This window comes from Bombina bombina, chromosome 1 (assembly GCF_027579735.1).
Source record: "Bombina bombina isolate aBomBom1 chromosome 1, aBomBom1.pri, whole genome shotgun sequence".
In the NCBI taxonomy this organism is placed as follows: Eukaryota; Metazoa; Chordata; class Amphibia; order Anura; family Bombinatoridae; genus Bombina; species Bombina bombina.
The window spans coordinates 1,346,470,564-1,346,494,563 of NC_069499.1; the positions used below are offsets into that span (position 1 = coordinate 1,346,470,564).

At 40.0% G+C, this 24,000-nt stretch overlaps 1 protein-coding gene across 3 annotated transcripts in view; it reads left to right on the forward strand.

Moving 5' to 3' along the window:
* LOC128649606 (anoctamin-10) overlaps positions 1-24,000 on the forward strand; it is a 148,982-nt gene that overhangs the window by 33,130 nt on the left and 91,852 nt on the right. For all 3 annotated transcript variants that reach the window (XM_053702982.1, XM_053702967.1, XM_053702974.1), the window contains exons 5-6: positions 4,392-4,511; positions 18,509-19,075. In XM_053702982.1, coding sequence (XP_053558957.1) covers positions 4,392-4,511; positions 18,509-19,075 — 687 coding nt within the window. The remainder of the gene's footprint in view (positions 1-4,391; positions 4,512-18,508; positions 19,076-24,000) is intronic.

Consider the following 24,000-nt stretch of genomic DNA (forward strand, 5'->3'; position numbering starts at 1 on the left):
AATGCTGCCTGTGCAAAACTGGGAAATGGGTAATAAAGGTATTATCTATCTTTTTAAACAATAAACATTTTCAAGTAGACTGTCCCTTTAACCCAGTTTTACTGCTTATGACAATAAGCTCTGGTGAGTAATGCAATAAATGACATGCTCTAACTAATTTGAGCATGTAATTTTTCCTTTAGAATGTTTTTCTAAAATGTGTCTTGAGGTCAGCATGGAATCAAATTGGCTATAATATTTTTTTTAAATGTTTTTTTTAAATGTTTTTTTTATTTTTTTTTTATTGAGGTTTGAAAGACAGTACAGAAAAAACAGTAAGGCTGTACTAAAATGATGCATTAGAACAGATAATTATAAAGAGAGAGCAATGTTACATAGAAGAAAAAAAAAGTTAACGATTATAAAAAGATAATTGAGAGAGGGCATCAATTGGCTGTAACGTTGTCAATTTACATGTCTTGTCCCTTCCCTGAAATTATAAAGTTGTAGTCCTGTTTTAGGGTCAATTCTAGTCTTTTGGAAGAGCAGTGTGAAATTGTTATGAAGGCTGTATATATGGTTTTCAATTTGAGACCATTCCAATACATTAGAAATTAATTAGACAACACCATTAAAGGGACACTCAAGTCAAAATTAAACTTTCATGATTCAGATAGAGCAGCAATTTTAAACAACTTTCCAGTTTTCTTCCATTAACAAAATGTGCAGTCTTTTTATATTTGCACTTTTTAATTCTCAAGCTCCTACTGAGCATGTGCAAGAATTCACAGAATATACGTATATGCGTTTGTGATTGGCTGATGGCTTTCACATAATACAGGGGGAGCGGAAATAGACATAACTGAAATTTGTCAGAAGAAAAATCTACTACTCCATTTGAAGTTCAGACTAAGTGCATTGTCTTTTTATCATGCATTTGCTGGTTATGCAAAGCTACTGTATTTACTGGTCCTTTAATATGCAGTTCTCAACTGACTTAACACCAAGGAGTAGATTTACTATCAGTCGAGCGGACATGATTTGCTACATATCTTGAAAAAAAAACTATTTTCAGTAATTATATTTTTAAACATGCTCAGTTGACAAATTAATAAATGACCATTTTCTGATTAAGAATTTATATATATATATATATATATATATATATATTTATCATTAGAATTTTCATTTATGCAACTGACTGTTTATATGTTACATTTTTTTTTAAATGTTTTATGTAAATTAATAATGGTTTATTTTTCCAATAATACCAATTCATGAAACTCATTTTACTTTCACATTGACTGCATAGATTCCATTTTTGTATAGGTGAGTGGAACCCACCAGGCTTGAAAACAGGGCCGTTTCTAGAGAATCTGGCTCCCAGGGCAAAATTTTAAAATGCGTCCCCCTCCTCGACCTTGCATGTCAATCTGTCATTTAAAGGTCCGTTTCAAAGCAGCAGTGCATTACTGGGACCTAGCTGATCACATCTAATGAGCAAATGACAGACAAATGTGCGTTGCGGCCAACCACCAGTTAGCTCCTAGTAGTGCATTGCTGCTGCTGCTAAGGATATGTACATATGGTTTTCAACAATGGATACCAAGAGAACAAGATTACAGGCAGGCAGGAATAGGCAGAGACCCGCACACAGGCAGGAATAGGCAGAGACATGCGCGCACACAGGCAGGAATAGGCAGAGACATGCGCGCACACAGGCAGGAATAGGCAGAGGCGCGCGCACGGGCAGGGATAGGCAGAGACACGCGCGCGCACGGGCAGGGATAGGCAGAGACGCGCGCGTGTCTCTGCCTATCCCTGCCCGTGCGCGCACACAGGCAGGAATAGGCAGAGACATGCGCGCACACAGGCAGGAATAGGCAGAGGCACGGGCAGGGATAGGCAGAGACACGCGCGCGCAGGGATAGGCAGAGACGCGCGCGCACGGGCAGGGATAGGCAGAGACGCGCGCGCACGGGTAGGGATAGGCAGAGACGCGCGCGCACGGGCAGGGATAGGCAGAGACGCGCGCGCGCACGGGCAGGCAGAGACGCACGGGCAGGGAGAGACGCGCACAGGCAGGGATAGGCAGAGACGCGCGCGCACGGGCAGGGATAGGCAGAGACGCGCGCGCACGGGCAGGGATAGGCAGAGACGGGCAGGGATAGGCAGAGACGCGCGCGCACGGGCAGGGATAGGCAGAGACGCGCGCGCACGGGCAGGGATAGGCAGAGACGCGCGCGCACGGGCAGGGATAGGCAGAGACGGGCGCGCACGGGCAGGGATAGGCAGAGACGGGCAGGGATAGGCAGAGACGGGCAGGGATGGGCAGAGACGCGCGCGCACGGGCAGGGATGGGCAGAGACGCGCGCGCACGGGCAGGGATGGGCAGAGACGCGCGCGCACGGGCAGGGATGGGCAGAGACGCGCGCGCACGGGCAGGGATGGGCAGAGACGCGCGCGCACGGGCAGGGATGGGCAGAGACGCGGGGGCAGGCAGGGGCGCGGGGGGGGGCAGGCAGGCAGGGGTAGGCAGAGACGCGCGCGGGGGGGGTAGGGATAGGCAGAGACGCGCGCTCACACGAGATTTTTTTATTTAAATTCAACCGTCCTTAACAGAAAACCTGTTCCTTAGTATGTGGAAATCCAATTTTTATAAAGCACCTTTTTTAATTAGCTCAGTAAAACAAAAAAATATGTACATATCATTACGTAAAGACCATGAATAATTTGTCATATACATAAAACATCACCTCTTTAGTGACACAGATCAGTGAGATAGGATACTGCTTTCCTTTAAAAAAAAAAAAAAAAATATATACAGGGTATATATATATATATATATATATATATATATATATATATATATATATATATATATATATATATATATATATATATATATATATACTTGTGATCTGTGTATTTTAACCTTTGCTATATCAGTAGTTTATAAAGCAAGCACTGCCACTTTAACACAAAACTTTTTTTAAGGGCTCCCCAACTGCTCCCTATTGTGCCCCGGGCCACGCCCCTAGAAACAGCCCTGCTTGAAAAATTCTATTTCTCATAGGTTTTGCATGTTTACCCAATCTATATAATATATTTTTGTCCTTTTTAAAGTTGCATTTTTATTTTTAAAATGTAAATTATTCTTTTATTTTTTTAAATTTAGTGCAAGTGATTCCATAAAGGCCATAGATTAACAAAAACCCTCATGTCCAGATGGATATAATTTGGAAAAGTTATTTTCTGAGAAAAAGCACAATTGGGCTAAAAGAGGCTGCTCCCAGGTGGCAAATCGCCATAGAACAGGCTACTGAACTGTTGTTCATTCCTGAAAGAGAGCCTTTCTTTCTGTATGTATTTGTTAGGGTGGTGCAGTTTCCTTGAACAATATATTTTATTTCTCTGAACTTAGTGAGCAGTGGGTTAAATATTTACCATTTTTACTTAAAGTGCCATAATAGTGGAAAAATCACATGCTCTAATCGCGCAACTAGCACTGCTGATTGGATCAGTGCCAGGTTCTACTCTGGACCAACAGTGCACTGCGGGTCCAGATTGGTACTTCTTTGGTGTGTTTATCCCTTTGTGGAGGTTAAACACACAGAAGTGCATGGTTGAAAAAGGACATCATGTAACGATAACACCATGTAATTTGTTTACTCTTATGGACCTTTAAACATGTAGATGGTCATGTTGCCTCTCATTTTAAAGAGGAGTCTCATCTTTTTCATTTGGATGTATGGATATATTCTTGACAACAAAGAGAGACAATCTTAGCTCCATTTCCCTTTTATTGCTGTAACCTTGTGTATCATGGGTTAAGGAATTGCACTATTTACATAGACCAAGTGATCAAAGGGGATCAAATTAATCTTTTAGTGGTCTCTCAAATGCATTAGTTTATTATTGTCTGACTTGCTATTTTAGAGTTAACCCACATACACTACTGTTATGTACCAGGTTATATAACCGCAGTTTTCACTATGTCCAAATAATAGTGACCCCTTGGTTAAAAGGGGGTATTTTCCTCTTTTAGTCAAGTGGTCTCATGAATGTATGGATTTATTTTTGGCAGACATAGGGGCAGAAAATCATATCCCTCCTAAATGTATTAGTCCAAACCTTGTGTAACGTTACAAAGCTGCTAATTTCACATTGTCCAGGTGATAACCAGAAGGTTAGAGTAAAATGTCAGTTGAAAGAGATGCCCCTCTTATTTTCAGTGTGGGATGAGGGGTGATGAAGAAAAATCGCAATGACATAATCTTTTATATGCAGCCAATAAAAAGGGTCTCTTTTTTTTCATGGTTTCCTAGTTTTACAGCAAATCAGAAAGTGCACACTTACATATGTGTTATTAGCTTCCTTGTTGGTTAATTAATCCATTTCTCTTTTATTAGTTGACCTTTTGCAGAAATGGGGAATCATTGTGAAATTCTACCCAGTCCACGACAAAGAAGAGTTAAAGAGCTTAATAAGAAGTTGGTATAAGCAAATAAGTATTGGACCACAGCCAATTGGTAAGTAGTTTACTTTGTTTATATTACCTGTAGCACCAATATAAAGATCCATTATTTTTTGTGTGTGGAGATTTTAATGTAAAGATGACAACTATAGCTTAGAGTTGCTATTTTATTCTGAAATAAACTGGCCTACGTAAAATCACTCAAATATGCCACGTATAAAACATTGTAATTTATTAACTATTCATGCCCATTTCTGGTTAATTATTGCATGTATAAAACACTGACATTTATTGAGTAAACTTGTTTTGCATCTGGTGGAATCAAAACACCTGCGTGGATATATTATGTATTGTTAGGTTGAATAAATGTTATTTTACTAGGAAAGGCTATATCCTCTTAGGTGTTTGCTTTAGGCCACAGTATAAATGTGAGTTGACCTTCAGCTGACTGATTACTGCATGTAGTTGGGCTATTTTCCTTCCTGGTCTTATTTAAAGGGACATATTTGTTTGTAGGATCTAAAAGTGAGTATTTTAATATGTACTACAGATTTTTGTAAACTTGTTTATGTCCTGAAGCAAAGGTTGCTACTTGTGGGTAGTCCCTGCCCCTGACAGAGCTGTGGAAATTCTTCTTATCAGCCAATCAGCATGTTTTCCTTAGGGATGAGTTGTGCACCAACATGGATTTCTAGTAAGCAATACCTCCCAAAATGCTATTTTATAAAGCAAGGAGGATGTAAATATAAAAATACATTATCAGAACTAGGCATTTCTCATTGATTAGGCCTAGCATAATTATCTTACTTCAATAGCTATGTATACCTCTATTAAATTAGTGAAACAAATCCGTTTAATAGTATCTGTAGACTTGACATTTTACAACATTTCAGCTAAAAGTTGCATGATATTGTAAAACCTATACATGACTTTGGATAAAAGGGGAATTCTCTTTGGATTTAAATGTTTGCAAGGTGCTGGATGATGGAGCATTACTGTAAGGGTGTCTGGAGCTTGGAATTCATATTAAAGGGGTAGGAAGATCAAAATTAAACTTGCATTATTCAGCATGCAATTTTTAGACTTTTTGAATTCACTTTTTTATTTTATTCTCTTGTTAGCCTTTGCTGAAAAATATGTAAGTATCCTACACTACTGGTTTCTAGTTGCTGATTGGTGGTTACACATACATCACTGTTGCCAGGGGCTCACAGATGTGTTTAGCTAGCTCCGAGTAGTGCAATGCTGCTCTTTCAGCAAAGAAAACCAAGAGAATGAAGTAACTTTAATAATACAATAAAAATGGAAAGCTGTTTAAAATGTTACGCTTTAGCTGAATCATGAAAGAACAATTTTGGGTTTCATATCCCTTTAAGGAGATGGATAGAGATTGGTAAGTGGATATAAAATACTCTGGACTATCATGTGAGCAGCTGGTTCTTGGAGTGTATATAGGATCAGTGGCAGCTCTAGCAACTTGCTATTGGGTTCACCCCAAATTCTCAAAGGTGTCAATGGTCATACATATACACTGCAAACTATTGTGTGGCTGTTAATTTTTTTTTCCATAAAGGAGGTAAGAGTCCATGATCCATTACTCCTGGGAATAACCTTCTCTACCACTACGAGGAGGCAAAGATTCCCAAACCTCAAGAGCTTCATATAACCCCCTCCCACCTCTATGGTAGTTAGTCTTCTCTTTGTCTCCACTAGAGGAAGGTGAAGAATTGTGATTTGCAGATGATTTCTTCATTGAGAGGGTTTCTCAAACTGAGGCCTATTTCCCTTTAGAGTGCAGTGTTTGTCAAGAGGGAAGTTTTAAGGCGTTTGGAGTGTGCCTTATTTTTTCCTGTGAAATTTTAAGGCAGTATCTTGCCAAGGATGTTGCAGGGACTTGTCTTTTGCCTCCTCTTATATTCTACAGTGTGTCTTCTGCTGATATGTTTTCAATACAGGACTGATATATATATTTTTTCTTACTATCAAGCATAGTAGGGGAGTGTTTTAGGTAAGTGACTTTTATTGTTTAATTTTAACAATTTAAACACTTATATATGGCATTTTTATATATATATATATATATATATATATACTAGTTATATATAGCAGGGGATCAGATTTGTTTGCGCCCCATATATAAGGGGTTCTTTTTTGAGTTAAACCTTCTGGGTAGTATTTATCTGCTTTTTTTGGCAATACATCAGATTTAAGATTTTAGTACCTTTGTGTTTCCTGGCCACACGTGTCCTTGACGTTGCGCACATCGGTGGATGCATGCTGCTGCGTGTATATGTGTGTTCGTTTTGGTGCATTTTTGTTACTTTTAACTTACCATTTGTTTGGGCTCTTCCAGCTATAGCTGTCATCCCTGGAGGGGGTATTGTATACTCATTCCCCAAGAGCTCATTTGTTACTTGAGGTTATTACTCAGTGTTTTTTATTATGCTATTGTCAGGTTTTTTTTCCCTGTTTGCCATGTGCTGCTGGCAGCCATTTTACTCACCTCTCTTCCTGACTATGGTGCATTGTGGGGGATGCTGCTCATTTCCTACACTTCCTTTTATGGCCAGACTGGTGTGCATCATCCATGTGAGACAGGATGCAGTCTCAGAATTGTGATGTCATCACTTATTATTTAAAGGGCCTCTGTTCAGTATGTTTGCGTTATCGCAGACCTTTTTGTGAGAGTTCCTGTGTATTATTATTATTATTATTATTATCGGTTATTTGTAGAGCGCCAACAGATTCCGCAGCGCTATGTTACCTGGCTGCCTGATGTCCTTCCTGGTTCCTGATCCCTGGCTTTTTCCTGACCCTGCTGTTTTCCTTGTTCCTGATTCCGGCTCGTCTGACTATTCGCTTTGGCTCCTGACTCGGCTCGTCTGACTACCAGCTCTGGTTTTGACTCCTGGCTTGTTATTTGACTTGTGAACTTTTTATTATTTTTTGCTATTAATAAAGGTGTGATTATTTTTGCACTTCTCGTCTCCGTCTGATTCCTGGCACCCTGATAGCTATCTTCGGACTCTGTCCCTAATCCTCAGTTGGAAGCTGAAATTGCTGAACACCTTTCTACCAATATTAAATGTTTATTGTAAACAGGCTGAGCTATCACATCCTTCATACTTATGTGATACCTGTTTTAGGAATAAATGGCTACATTACAAGTGGAGCGCTATAGACTGTGCAAGGTTTACACATGTGTTTGCAAGCTTGTGGTCGTGATTTTAGCACCCACCCGTATTACAAGTTCAGCGACGGTTAGATTATCACTTCGCAAGCTTTTGATAAATTACACATTCTGCACTCGTATTACAAGTTGCTGGGTAATGTGCGTGCAACCGTGCTATCGAGAACGTTTCCAGATTTTTTTAATCACAGCTCCAACCGCTGGTTAAATAATTGGGCCTCTATGTTTTTCAATACATTTAATCTGCAACTGTTCAAGATTATTTACTAAGGTGCTCACATAGGTCTAGTGTATTAGAAATTAAACATCACAGCTAATATGTCCCAGATGACAAACTTGCCCTATCAGTCTGTTCTTGCCTTTTTGATTGCTATTGTGTAGCAGGCTCTTATGATTGACTAATCGGCTTAGCTATTTGACTGTGCAAATATAGATTCCAAGTTAGCTTGTTCGCTTGCTCATAGTCGACTCTCTCGCAACACAATCATACGTGCCAGCCTTCTTTCCCACATGTGCAGGGTGTGTGCACGCACTGATGCTGAGGTTTATGACATCTTCAGAACAAATACAGTGAGTGGACCCTGCGCTAATATCAGTCAGCCTCTAGATCCCCTCGGGAGGTCCCCTAGTAAACCTAGTGATAAATAGTATATTAAGTAAAGAGGCGAGCGCCACAATAGGCTGAGGTGACACAGTGATTAGTTAAAAGAAGGTCTAGATGACTAAACAAGTATATTATAATTAATTTAATACATATCAAGCAAATGTACAATGTAAATCATGGATCCATGTATAACAAAAAGTATAAAATCGGATATAAAAACACAAATAGAACAGTACGTCTTGGTGTAATCAGAAAGTGGCAGTCCTGTTGTGAAACCAACAATAAAGGTTCAAATGTAAGTCCAAATCAACAGTCCAAAAAGTCATATCCTAAGTATTCGTGATTGTATGATGCAAAAGGTGAGTTGCAATAGATAGGTGAAAAAATGGTGAAGTGAACTGTGAAAAATGTATGATGTTGAAAAAACTTCAATAAAAATTCAGGTGAAGAACATCAATAAAAGGCATTCAAGGAATGATACACCATAAAAATGAGGTATAAAAATAAAACAGTGATAAAAAATGGTGTGAAAAAAACGGTGTGATAAAAATATTTGTGAAAAATAATTGTGAAAAATAAGGGTATAGTGGTAGATTCCTTAATCTGTTAAGATCCGTGGGTGTCTCCAATGTGTGTACAAAATTTTTTCATAAAAAACCTGTGGAAAAAATAAAACAATACTGCAAAATAGGTATACAGATAAAATCAGATAAAGGTAATAAACTTACTTTGGTTAAGTCGACGTGTTTCGGCCTAAGAATAGGCCTTTATCAAGACATCTTTAGCATCTATAAGCAACACATTATTAGTTTATACCATGTCATAAAGGATAGCTTAAGGCACTTTCACTGACTTAATCAGGAAGTTTAGATATGCCATCCTCAACAAGTGACATCCTGTTATAGGATTCCATCACACAGAGGACGCTTGGCCTGATCTCAAGAGGGACTTATAGACTATGGGGGGAATACCTAGTGTGTGAGGGACAATACACTGCACCCATATTGCTCTGTGGCCCCTGTGGAACCAGCAAATGGCATACGCCAACACTTTCATTCTTTCAATGTCCAATTTGTGTGCAATGGCAACATGCACAATAAGAACGTGTTAGCTGAGTATCCGGAATCCACTGGTGACTGCCATATCCTCAGGCACTCGTCTGTGTGGCCACAGTTGGAGGCCACAAAGTGGCATCACGGATGGATCAGTGTTCAGTACTAATGCACAGCACACATACATACTTTTACAATGGACAGTACAAGATTAAAGGTCCTTTGTACAAACCAAGATTTTTGATATTTTAAAATGTCTCTACATCAATAAGCACACTACCCTGCAATGTTCCTTGTCATGTCAGCAGCACAGCTGTGCAGGGATTCTGTTGGCCCTGTGCCCTGACAAAAGAAGTCTGCGCATGACACGGCAAGGGAGGTATTTCAACACTACGTGCCAAAAGTGCACTTAATCACTGACAGCACAGTAGGCCGGTGGCGGGTCAGCAGCAACAATTGCGGGATCTTCACAGGGAAAATCCAAATATTGGACTTTGACATTGGCAAACCTAAATAGTGTTGACTTCCAGAGGCGTAACTAGAAACCACAGGGCCCAGGTGCAAGAATCTAAGAAGGGCCCCCCCCCCCCCCCCAAAAAAAAATAAGAATTTGATATTTTTTTTATTATTTTTTACATTTAACACGTGGATCGGATTACATGTCTGCAAAAAGAGGTACCCTGTGCCCACAGTCTGTGAGATGGTCTGACCCCCTATTACTGTATATAGTGACACTGTCTAACCCACCAGTACTGAATATAGTGAGTTAGTGACACAGTCTGTTATCTGCCGGTGAGATGGCTGGCCTGACCCTACCTGCCCCATTACTTTATAAAGTGACCACAGTAGTCAGTAACATGGTCCAGCCCCCCCCCCCCCACCCCGTACTGTATATTAGGGTTGCCACCCTAACACAAAACACATCTAAAATAAGTTACACAGGGAGGAATATGAATAGTGCTGTCCAGAAACACAATACATGTTCCTCCCTGCACACCCTGCAGCAAGTGTAACTCATAAGTGTCCAGGAAAACATGGCTGAGGTGGCAACCCTAACTGTATGTAGTGGTACTGTATAGTGACACTGTTTACCTCCTGCCCCCCATGCTGTAGTAACAAGGTCTGTAATTTGCTGGTTACACACACACACACACACACACACACACACACATGCATAAATACACATATACACACACACACACAAACACCAATGGGTAAAACTGAAACACTAACCCCTGTAGTCAGAGACACTAGTAAAGCATCATGCCACACTCGCATGATATCAGTGCAGGCAGTGGCAGGTCAACGTTTTTATTGGGGGGGGGGGGGGTTTGAAGCTGGGCCCCCACCCTCAGGGGCCCAGTCGCAGTTGTGACAACTGCACCCCCTGTAATTTCGCCCTGACTTCATCTGGAACCATAGACCTACAGAGGGTAAGTATACTATATTTGTGTTTCACATGCATGCTACTATGTTAGTGACATGACAGAGGAATTGAGCCCAGTATTTTAGAGACTTGGTTATTTGTATTGAAAGATTTAGTCATACATTATTTTTTACATGTATGTCTAACTTTTCAATTAAGGTCAGCCTTTGGTGGAAAGATATTCACTGTGATAATCTGCAATGGATTATATTACTGAATGAGACATATCAATTAAAAGGTATATATGTTCTTTGTAAAATTAATATAATGATAGAATATAAATTTTAGCCCTGCACGACCCAGTGACTCATATGTACAGCTAGCTCAAGAGAAAACACAAATGACAGCCCTCTGTTAAATTAAAATATGGTGCATGAGGTTTTTGTTTTGTTTTGTTTTTTCCTTCTCTAGAATGACCCAAACAAAGTCACTCCCACTTAAGTACCCTAAATTATTTATTAAAAGGATATAGGTAGCATAGATTAGCTAGTAGTTCATAAATATTAGTTAATAGTTTGATGGTTGTCATGCACCATAAGCTTGAAAGATATAAAAAGAAAATGTGAGAATAAAAATGGTATTAATTGTGATCTGCGCATCACACTTTCATATGTTATCCTTTACATTTTGCTGTGATCTGCGTATCACTTATCTTATTTTTTTTTAAATATGTGACATTGTTGTACTACTTATAATTCTCACGTATATTTAAAAAAAAAAATAGATCTTGCAATTTGAATGAAATATTTTTAGTAATTCATAACGCTATGATAATGTTTTAAATATCTAAAATAATTAAATTAGAATTTATTTTCGGATGTGTGCAATTATTCTAGTACACTGTCCCTTTAAACGCATTCATCCCAAGCATAAAAGTCACTTATTTGTGCTATATAGCAAATGTAAGAACGCTCAAAGAAATCTCTATAAATGTGTTTGTAATTATTTTTCATGTGTGCATGTGTATGAAACTATTTCTGTATTTATTGATGTTAATTTTGTAATTTTCGCATCCACAATGTAATCAAATAATTCTAAAGTGTTGCACATGTAATTACTTTAAATGGAAAGCGCAAAGCAGTAGTAGCGCACTCATTTTACACATATTACAAGTCATTGGTTAAAGGGACACTCAAGTCAAAATTAAACTCATGATTCAGATAGAGCAGGCAATTTTAAACAACTTTCCAATTTATTTCCATTAACAAAATATGCACAGTCTTTTATATTTAGATTTTTTGTGTCACCAGCTCCTACTGAGCATGTACAAAAATGTACAGAATATACCTATATGCCTTTTTGATTGGCTGATGGCTGTCACATGATGCAGTGGGAGTGTGTCAAAACCCTGCTGACTCGCACTGCACATTTGGACCAAAGTGTCCCGCAAGTTATGGCTGCTCCTGTTTCCGCTGCTGCACCTAGTCCTACCAGGAGCATGTCTGGTTCTGCACCTCTACCTCAGCATTATGGAGGCGATCCTAATCAGTGCAGAGGGTTTTTGAACCAGGTGGGCATTTACTTTGAGATGTTACCTCAGGCGTTTCCCTCTGACAGAGCTAAGGTGGGATTTCTCATCTCGTTACTCTCTGACACAGCTCTTGCCTGGGCTAATCCCTTGTGGGAGACTAATAAACTTGTGATTTCAAATTACCCTGAATTTGTGGCCTCCTTTCAAAAGGGTATTTGATGTTCCGGCTAGCTCCTCCTAAACGTCCTGCTAAACGACTCATGTCCATTCAGCAAGGTACAAGATCTGTTGCTCAGTATGCCATTGAGTTCCGTACGCTTGCCGCAGAGGTAGGTTGGAACAATGAAGCCCTTGTTGCCGCCTTCTTTCATGGGCTCTCTGATGCGATTAAAGACGAAGTTGCTGCCAGAGATTTACCAGAAGATCTTGAGGCATTGGTGTCTTTTTTTTATCCTAATTGACATCAGACTAAGTGAGAGGCCCTCTTTCAAGGAGTGCTTGCAGAAGCCTCCTGTTCCGTTGTCTCCTACGTGTTCATTCCCACCCATGCCTCCTGGTCCCGAGTCACCAGGTACTGCTGAGCCGATGCAGTTGGGATTCACGCATCTCTCCGCGGCGGAGAGGGCCTTTCGGAGGAGGGAGGGGCTCTGCCTCTATTGTGGGTTACAGGACCACCTTTTGAAGTCTTTTCCTACACGGCTGGGAAACGCTCACACCTAAGGTCCTGTCGGGGGACCGCTAAAGGAGAAACCTTTGGTCACGGTTGTCCTTTCCTGGGTGGACTCCTCCATAGTTACCCAGGCTCTTGTTGACTCTGGTGCTGTGGGCTATTTCATTGACAGTGCTTTTGTATCAAAGCACTCCATTCCTGTTTTGCCTCGGTACGTTCCGCTTGCTATTGAGGCCATTGATGGCAGGACCCTTCAGCCCGCACTTGTTACTCAGGAAACTGCTCCGTTATCCATGGCTGTTGGGGCTCTCCATTCTGAAACTCTCCAGTTCCAGGTGATAAACTCTCCGCATTTTCCGGTTGTTCTGGGTTATCCCTGGCTCCAAAAACACAATCCCAGTCTCGACTGGCGCAGGTCCGAAATTTTGACGTGGTCTCCGAAATGTATTTCCACATGTCTTCGGAAACCAGTTAAAGTTTTGTGCACTTCTTCGGTTTCTCAATTGCCAGAGGAGTACCGAGAGTTCCTAGATGTTTTTGACATGCTCCCGCCCTCCTCCGTGCCTTCCATGCCCATTTCCCCAATAAGCCTTTTGTCCTCCGGCGGGGGAGGGGTCGTTGAGGGGAGGGTACTTTCAGGGTTTTTTCCCTGTTTTGTTTGCCATTTGCTGCTGGCAGCCATTTTACTCACCTCTCTTGGTGACTCTGGTGCATACTGTGTGATGCTGCTCATTTCCTGTACTTCCTTTTATGGCCAGACTGGTGTACATCATCCGTGTGAGACAGGATGCAGTCTCAGAATTGTGATGTCATCATTTATTATTTAAAGGGCCTCTGTTCAGTATGCTTTGCCCTTGTGTTGTCTTAGACCTGTTTGTGAGAGCCCCTGTGTATTACCTGGCTGTCTGACATCCCTGGTTCCTGATCCCTGGTTTGTTCCTGACTCTGCTGTTCTCCTTGTTCCTGATTCCGGCTCATCTGACTACTCGTTTTGGCTCCTGACTCGGCTCGTCTGACTACCGACTCTGGTTTTGATTCCTGGCTTGTTATTTGACTTGTGGACATTTTTATTATTTTTTGCTATTAATAAAGGTGTGATTATTTTTCCACTTCTCGTCTCAGTCTGATTCCTGGCACCCTGACAGAGTGGAAGTAGAAATAACTGAAATTTGTCAGAAAAACACTACTACTAATTTGAAGTTCAGACTAAGTGCTATTGCATTGTCTTTTATTGTACATTTGTTGATTATGCAAATCTACTGTATTTACTGGTCCTTTAAGTTGCCTTGTCGCACAATCCAAAATGCTACTTTCTCTTTAAACGCTTTTAAAGCTTTTAAATACCTGATGTTAACTTTTATTGTATGCTACTGTGCTTTCAAATTTCTTCTTTCTTCTTCCCAAGATCGAATCATGGGGAAGTTACTTAAACTGAATAGGAAAAGAACATAACTGTGCCTGCACATGACACATGCACACTCCCTAGGAGTGTCCTGGGACAAGCATCCTGACTGGCTGCTTAAAGTCTCTTTACAGTGGGATGTGAATACTTAGAAAATTTTAGCAAAATATATTCCCTTTTTTACATAGAGATGTTCAGGTGATTTTTCTAGTTAGCTTTTTACAGCTATGCTGCATCACTTTCACGTGCTTCAACATTTGACTATCATGTCCCTTTTAAACTGGGTTAGAAACTTTTTGTTTTATGAAGACCAATAGCCGTGCATGTCAACTGACATCCTAGCACGGCTCATTGGAGAAAGCGATGTGCCGGTGGGCGGCTGGAGCAATATGCTTTCCTTACAGATAGGGTGAGTTTAACATCGTTTTTTACGAAACGATGAGAGAAACTAACATTAATTTTTTGTGATGGTAAATCCTAGCGTTTGTTAAATGCTTGGATTTACCATCACTTTAAGTTGAAGAAAAAAACAAGAACTTGTTATAAACTATATGAGTAGCATCTCAAAATATGTTTAGGAAAAATCTTATGTAGCCTTTTGGGAGTGTAATACCAACAAAAGCGGATTTTATAGTTTATTTCTAGTAGTTGGTTCGATATTGAGGATTTCATAGTATTTGTGTAGATTTGTGCTGCCATTGAGGAAGGATCATATTATAATATTTTGCAAGTAGTGTGGAACATGACCTGGTGACATGAGATTGTATGTACGTGATAGTACATGTTCACATGGTCAAGTTGCTATGCAAAGTTTCTCAAAGTTGGTTAGCTATCTTGACTATTTTGATCTTTATGAGTTTGACTGTAGTGAGTTATTTGGGGATATGCTACCCAGATAGGAAAGTTGAGAATGTCAGAGTCGTTTAGTTTCTCTTTGGATTTAATTTTAGTGTCTAGGAGGCACTGGTTTTTAAACCTGTCCTCAGGCTTCCCCAATAGGCCAGGTCTTCAGAATTGCCTTGGGTGAGAGCAGGTAAAATAACCATGTTTACTAATCTGCTGATATCTTCAAAACATGGGCTGCTAGGGAGGCCTGAGGACAGGTTTAAAAACCAGTAGTCTAGGGTAATTTGATATAAGTAAACATCTCTATGGATTGGTGGGGAGTGTGGTGGCTTGAAGTATTTTCCAGGGGGAATTTCTAGATTTTGAGGTAAGGACATGAATGGTGAGGGTATAGAAGAGATATGTGGATAGAGACATAGAGTGCGATACCAGATTGTAAAAGTCTCATGTATGAGTGAATTAATAGTATGGAAGTATTTATTTTGTTCTTCGTGAAGTCCACTGAAAGCAGCAGATTTTAAAATTTTGGAATTCGCGTAGTTAATGAGGAAATTGGAGACTATATGAAAGTAATCAAATTCCTTATGTAGTGTTAGAATAGATATATCAGGTTTAATTAAGGTTAATAACACATCATCTGCAAAAGGAATGAAGTGCAGGTTAATTGTTCAATAGTTATGCCATAAATGTTGCTATTTTGGCAAATTCTGGATGCAAAAGCCTCTATTACGCAAACAAAAATGTTAAGTGACAAAGGGCACCCTTGTCTGTTGGGAAGGGATTTGAAAGGGTGCCATTTACAAGGACTCTTGCTCAAGGGTTAGTGTAAAGAGAAAAAAAATATTTTATAATCCGGTTACCAAATTCCAGTTTAATTAATACAGCTTTGAGAAAGATCCAATCAACTCTATCAAAAGCATTCTTCATGTCAGTAGATATTATGACTGAGAGCATATTATGAGATAGCGTACGGACTGTATTGTCTCTGCATTGTGGTACAACTACCATTTGGCCTTTATGTATCAAGCTGGAAAGGTATAGATTACAGGGACAGTATACACCAATTTTCATATAACTGCATGCAATAGACACTACTATAAAGAATATGCACAGATACTGATCTAAAAATCCAGTATAAAACCTTTTAAAAACTTACTTAGAAGCTCCCAGTTTAGATCTGTTGATGAGGTTAGGGTGAGACACCCACTGAAAGGGGATGGGAAAGCAGGAAGGGCAGACACTTCCCTGCTTTTGAAAAGACAGATTAGACAAACAGAAGCCAGCAGAAGTCTGTAAACGCATGTATACATCTGACACTTTGGGGCTTAGCTAAACTTAAATTCAGCGCAATCTTATTAAAAAATAAGCAAAACTGTAGATTGTTAAAAAAATTAAAAATGCCCCCAAAAGGGCTATATAAATGGCTAATCTACAAAATATTTATGTACAATGTCCTTTTAATCATAGACCCAAGGGTCTTTGCAAATATCTTAAAGGGACAGTAAACACCTTGTAATTACAAGATATTTCTGTTGTCTTGCTATAGAATAACATCCACCAAGTCTAAACATTTTAAATCAAGTTAACATTGTGTCTGCAGCATTTGTTTCTGAATAGCCAAACTAAACCCATAATTTGCCTTATTTGGAGGAGCCAATCCAGGCTTAGTTGGCAGACAACATTGCTAGCCATGGTCCTATTGCTAGTATAAAGTGAATAGTTTTGCAGTTATCAAAGTCAGTTAGGGAACGATATGTAGCCCTGTTCACTGTGAGAAGTCTGATGGGTGCTTTTCCAAGTCTGAGATTTAAAGAAGCCACAAATTTCAGAGCTAAATTATATGGAAAGGGGACAGTGCTAGTAATTCTTTATACTTATTTTTATAATTCTCATTAGAGAATCTGTCTGGACCCAGTAGTCCAGACAGATTCCGCAAGCGCTACCCATGTGCTGAACCAAAAATGGACCGACTCCTAAGCTTACATTCCTGCTTTTCAAATAAATGTAATATAGTGAGACAATAGTTGCTCATGTTAATTCCCTCCTTAGTATTTCTCCTTTAGGTGGTACGTTCGTTTTTTAGCCCTTTTCTTATTTTCATGCCCTGATGCAGCTAAAGTAAACTTTCAATGTATCCCATAGATCAGTGTTTCTCAGTTCTACCCTCAATCTCCCCTAACAGGTCAGGTTGTATTTCCCTACCTGGGCTGGTCAGCTACTCACTCACTGTGACTGACTAAACCTGTACTCAGGTAGGGAAATCCTTAGAATCTGGACAGTTAATGACATTTGAGGACTGTAGTTGAGAAACACCAATATAAAGTTGTCAAAGGTAAATTGCTATTTAAAGTTTATATCACTGTGAAAAGGTGTCTTGGAGCCATGTGCCAGATATAGGGACACAGGGACATATTATAAGGAAAATCTGCCATGGTGAAAAGTGTCAGATAAAGTGTTCTATACCAAAGTATGCCATAATTAAATTTAACCCTATAAGATGTTATGTTATGAATTCAGATGCAGAAATTAGTTTTTTTTCCCTTCTAATGTAAGTATGGTAATATTAAAATATTATGGGCTAGATTACAAGTGGAACGCTAAATTATCGCCCAATAATTAATCAGCCATTGCCAAGTGGCTAGTTATTGCTACAGTGAGCTTGCGGTAGCAATTAGTGCTTTTAAAGATATAAGATCAGATCTCTGGTTAATTTTATAAAGCTGCCCCAAATGCCCTCAAAATACTGTCTAGAGTAGTTTATTAAAAAATTAAGATGGCAGCATATTTATTAATTTTAAAATTACTGCACTAGGCAGTATTTTGAGGCTAAAGTTGGTGGGAGTGGGGTGCCTTAACATTGTGGTCTATGGGAACTGTGTTCCCAGTAAATATATATGTATATGCTTATATACATATATATTTATGTGTATATATACACATATTAGCACATAAATATATATATCACCATATATATATCTGTATTTGCTGCCATCACTGTGCGACTTACCTGTATCGTGCACTGTATCATTAAAGCGATATTTAGCGCTCCACTTGTAATCTGGCCCTATATGTGTGCTGAGTGCGTGTTTACTCTATATGTTGCCTTTTTTATTCTTTGTTGCTCTTTATATTTTCAAAGATTTTCTGCATTTATTAAAGCTGGGTTTTAAAATTCTTGAAAACAGTAAATATAAATCTGATACCAATTTGTCAAATTCTGGGGTATGCACAATATCCTCTAATAACAATTACGTATTGCAGTTGGGGGTACTTGGGACAGTCTGTAGTGTTACTTGCTACAAAAACATTTGAGAAACACTGCTATACTGCAAGGAATATTTCTGTTGAATGAGTAAATAACACTAACAATGTTGTTTATTTCTTTGTTTAGATGCTGTTCGGGCTTATTTTGGAGAGTCTGTGGCTCTGTACTTTAGGTTTCTTGAATATTTTACAGTTTCACTGATTGCTATGGTGGTGCTCCATTTCATCTGCATGTTTTTTGAAGACTCGTTCAACAAATATGTTATTTTTGCTGTATTCAATGTCATTTGGTCCACAGTGTTCCTGGAGCTATGGAAGCGTCATAGTTCGGTAAAGGCCTATTTTTGGGGCACACTATACTTGAAGAGCTATTTTGAAACCTCTCGACCCAACTTTGGGGGTCTCATGATGACCAATCCTATTACTGGGAGATATGAACCATACTATCCACAATGGAAGAGAAAACTGTGGATCATTTTTGTGACTGTGCCAGTTGTTTGTGTGTTTGTGGGACTTGCAGTTGATGGAATGACTATGTTCCTATACTGGGAACACTGGTGCAAGACCTGGTACAAGAGAAGCACCAGCAGTTACTCCGTTCTAGTATTGCATCTACCAAGTGTTTGCCACACAATTTACATGGAGATTTTGAACACACTGTATCGGAGATCTGCTACGACTTTGACTGAATGGGGTATGTAGAATTACAAATTATCAGATTTCCTAGTAGGTAAAACTGGCAGTATTCTGTGATTACCTTCTGCCTAACTTGTTAAATGATGTAACTTTCTGGTGTTCAAACCATTGTCTTACAGTAAAGGTAACCTCTTGTATAATCAACATTTTTAATTATGCATATTTAAAAAATGTAAATGTAATTGTATCAACTATTTTTACTGTTCTTACAACAGCCCTGTTTAAAGTGAGTCAATCCTAACGTTTGTGAAACGCTAGGATTGACCATTGAAACAAATAATGTGGACTTTCATTCATGAAGTATAAAATGCTTTAGGCAGAAATCTTCTTTTGTTTCAAGCGTTGCCTCACGGTAGAACGCTATTGGCTAAGAGGTGAAAATGTCGCCTCTCAAGCAAAACATCTTTCTGCCGTGGGCTGCCTTAGCAGCTCAGTGTGGCAACACTTGAAAAAAATAAAGGAGCTTTCAGCATGAAGTAATTTAAATTTCATGAATGAAAGTCCCCTTTATTTGTTTCAATGGTCAATCCTAGAGTTTCACAAATGCTAGGACTGACATTCACTTTAACTCCAAAAATTTGTATTTTCCCCCCACTTCCTGTGAGAGGTTTGAGTGTATCCTGTGGGATTTAGAACATTGACCATGCAACATTCTACACAGAGATTGTTTTATCAGTCCTGTAGCTAATATGTTTGTGTTTATGTTTGTGTGTGTGTGTATGTATGTATGTGTGTATGTGTATATATATATATATATATATATATATATATATATATATATATATATATATATATATATATATATATATATATATATATATATATATATATATATATATATATATATATATATAAGCAAACACAAGGGGGAGTTGGTTAAGCACACCACAAAAAAAAACAAAACATTTTTAAGTTTTTAAAATACTAGCACACATATTGTGGGAGTGCTGCCAAAAAGACCAAAACAATAACAAAATAACAAAGAGGGTTGGCGCACATCTAAATACTTGAATCCACATGTATATAACATTAACAAGCAAAATTATATTTATGCTGCAAGACTTTAAGTCTAAATATCTTTAAATAAAGTTGGGATCTTAGTCACACAATATGGCCATATTCTGCTAAGCCAGTCTACCACTTACAAGGTGTCCCAAGTCAGACCAGTCCTAACACTAGTCTGTTTAGCTATGCTGGGCTGAGTCATTCGATTCTAATATTAAATACAGAATTCCAACATTGCAGTGCTATGCCTCAAATCATGACTGCACAGAATGAAACTCCCTAGCTATATATGTATATATATATACCATAGTCACATTATACTAGTCAGTTTACCTTTGCTGGGCTGAGTCATTCGATTCTAATATTAAATACAGAATTCCAACATTGCAGTGCTATGCCTCAAATCATGACTGCACAGAATGAAACTCCCTAGCTCAGTATATATATACACATATCAAGATCACATTATATGGGATACACCTGGGCTACTGGGCTGGGTGGTGTGCATTAACCAAAGGGATTTGGTCAACTCCCTATAATAGAAGCAAACACAAGGGGGAGTTGGTTAAGCACACCACAAAAAAAAAATAACATTTTAAGGGTTTAAATTTGGTGTGCAATACTTTTAAGGCTTTAAGACACTGTGGTGAAATTTTGGTGAATTTTGAACAATTCCTTCATACTTTTTCGCAATTGCAGTAATAAAGTGTGTTCAGTTTAAAATTTAAAGTGACAGTAACGGTTTTATTTTAAAACGTTTTTTTGTACTTTGTTATCAAGTTTATGCCTGTTTAACATGTCTGAACTACCAGATAGACTGTGTTCTGAATGTGGGGAAGCCAAGGTTCCTTCTCATTTAAATAAATGTGATTTATGTGACACTGAAAATGATGCCCAAGATGATTCCTCAAGTGAGGGGAGTAAGCATGGTACTGCATCATTCCCTCCTTCGTCTACACGAGTCTTGCCCACTCAGGAGGCCCCTAGTACATCTAGCGCGCCAATACTCCTTACTATGCAACAATTAACGGCTGTAATGGATAATTCTATCAAAAACATTTTAGCCAAAATGCCCACTTATCAGCGTAAGCGCGACTGCTCTGTTTTAGATACTGAAGAGCATGAGGACGCTGATGATAATGGTTCTGAAATGCCCCTACACCAGTCTGAGGGGGCCAGGGAGGTTTTGTCTGAGGGAGAAATTTCAGATTCAGGGAAAATTTCTCAACAAGCTGAACCCGATGTGATTACATTTAAATTTAAGTTGGAAACATCTCCGCGCTCCTGCTTAAGGAGGTATTATCCACTCTGGATGATTGTGAGAATTTGATCATCCCAGAGAAACTATGTAAAATGGACAAGTTCCTAGAGGTCCCGGGGCTCCCTGAAGCTTTTCCTATACCCAAGCGGGTGGCGGACATTGTAAATAAAGAATGGGAAAGGCCCGGTATACCTTTCGTCCCTCCCCCCCATATTTAAAAAATTGTTTCCTATGGTCGACCCTAGAAAGGACTTATGGCAGACTGTCCCCAAGGTCGAGGGAGCGGTTTCTACTTTAAACAAACGCACCACTATACCATAGAAGATAGTTGTGCTTTCAAAGATCCTATGGATAAAAAATTAGAAGGTTTGCTTAAAAAGATGTTTGTTCAGCAAGGTTACCTTCTACAACCAATTTCATGCATTGTCCCTGTCACTACAGCCGCGTGTTTCTGGTTCGATGAGCTAGTAAAGGCGATCGATAGTGATTCTCCTCCTTATGAGGAGATTATGGACAGAATCCGTGCTCTCAAATTGGCTAATTCTTTCACCCTAGACGCCACTTTGCAATTGGCTAGGTTAGCGGCGAAGAATTCTGGGTTTGCTATTGTGGCGCGTAGAGCGCTTTGGTTGAAATCTTGGTCAGCGGATGCGTCTTCCAAGAACAAACTCCTTAACATTCCTTTCAAGGGGAAAACGCTGTTTGGCCCTGACTTGAAAGAGATTATCTCTGATATCACTGGGGGTAAGGGCCACGCCCTTCCTCAGGATAGGTCTTTCAAGGCCAAAAATAAACCTAATTTTCGTCCCTTTCGTAGAAACGGACCAGCCCCAAGTGCTACGTCCTCTAAGCAAGAGGGTAATACTTCTCAAGCCAAGCCAGCCTGGAGACCAATGCAAGGCTGGAACAAGGGAAAGCAGGCCAAGAAACCTGCCACTGCTACCAAGACAGCATGAAATGTTGGCCCCCGATCCGGGACCGGATCTGGTGGGGGCAGACTCTCTCTCTTCGCTCAGGCTTGGGCAAGAGATGTTCTGGATCCTTGGGCACTAGAAATAGTCTCCCAAGGTTATCTTCTGGAATTCAAGGGGCTTCCCCAAGGGGGAGGTTCCACAGGTCTCAATTGTCTTCAGACCACATAAAGAGACAGGCATTCTTACATTGTGTAGAAGACCTGTTAAAAATGGGAGTGATTCATCCTGTTCCATTAGGAGAACAAGGGATGGGGTTCTACTCCAATCTGTTCATAGTTCCCAAAAAAGAGGGAACGTTCAGACCAATCTTAGATCTCAAGATCTTAAACAAGTTTCTCAAGGTTCCATCGTTCAAAATGGAAACCATTCGAACAATTCTTCCTTCCATCCAGGAAGGTCAATTCATGACCACGGTGGATTTAAAGGATGCGTATCTACATATTCCTATCCACAAGGAACATCATCGGTTCCTAAGGTTCGCATTCCTGGACAAGCATTACCAGTTCGTGGCGCTTCCTTTCGGATTAGCCACTGCTCCAAGGATTTTCACAAAGGTACTAGGGTCCCTTCTAGCGGTGCTAAGACCAAGGGGCATTGCAGTAGTACCTTACTTGGACGACATTCTGATTCAAGTGTCGTCCCTTCCTCAAGCAAAGGCTCACACGGACATAGTCCTGGCCTTTCTCAGATCTCACGGATGGAAAGTGAACGTGGAAAAGAGTTCTCTATCTCCGTCGACGAGGGTTCCCTTCTTGGGAACAATAATAGACTCCTTAGAAATGAGGATTTTTCTGACAGAGGCCAGAAAAACAAAACTTCTAAACTCTTGTCAAACACTTCATTCCGTTCCTCTTCCTTCCATAGCGCAGTGCATGGAAGTAATAGGTTTGATGGTAGCGGCAATGGACATAGTTCCTTTTGCGCGCATTCATCTAAGACCATTACAACTGTGCATGCTCAGTCAGTGGAATGGGGACTATACAGACTTGTCTCCGAAGATACAAGTAAATCAGAGGACCAGAGACTCACTCCGTTGGTGGCTGTCCCTGGACAACCTGTCACAAGGGATGACCTTCCGCAGACCAGAGTGGGTCATTGTCACGACCGACGCCAGTCTGATGGGCTGGGGCGCGGTCTGGGGGATCCCTGAAAGCTCAGGGTCTTTGGTCTCGGGAAGAATCTCTTCTACCGATAAATATTCTGGAACTGAGAGCGATATTCAATGCTCTCAAGGCTTGGCCTCAGCTAGCAAAGGCCAAGTTCATACGGTTTCAATCAGACAACATGACGACTGTTGCGTACATCAACCATCAGGGGGGAACAAGGAGTTCCCTGGCGATGGAAGAAGTGACCAAAATCATTCAATGGGCGGAGACTCACTCCTGCCACCTGTCTGCAATCCACATCCCAGGAGTGGAAAATTGGGAAGCGGATTTTCTGAGTCGTCAGACATTACATCCGGGGAGTGGGAACTCCATCCGGAAATCTTTGCCCAAATTACTCAACTGTGGGGCATTCCAGACATGGATCTGATGGCCTCTCGGCAGAACTTCAAGGTTCCTTGCTACGGGTCCAGATCCAGGATCCCAAGGCGACTCTAGTAGATGCACTAGTAGCACCTTGGACCTTAAAACTAGCTTATGTATTCCCGCCGTTTCCTCTCATCCCCAGGCTGGTAGCCAG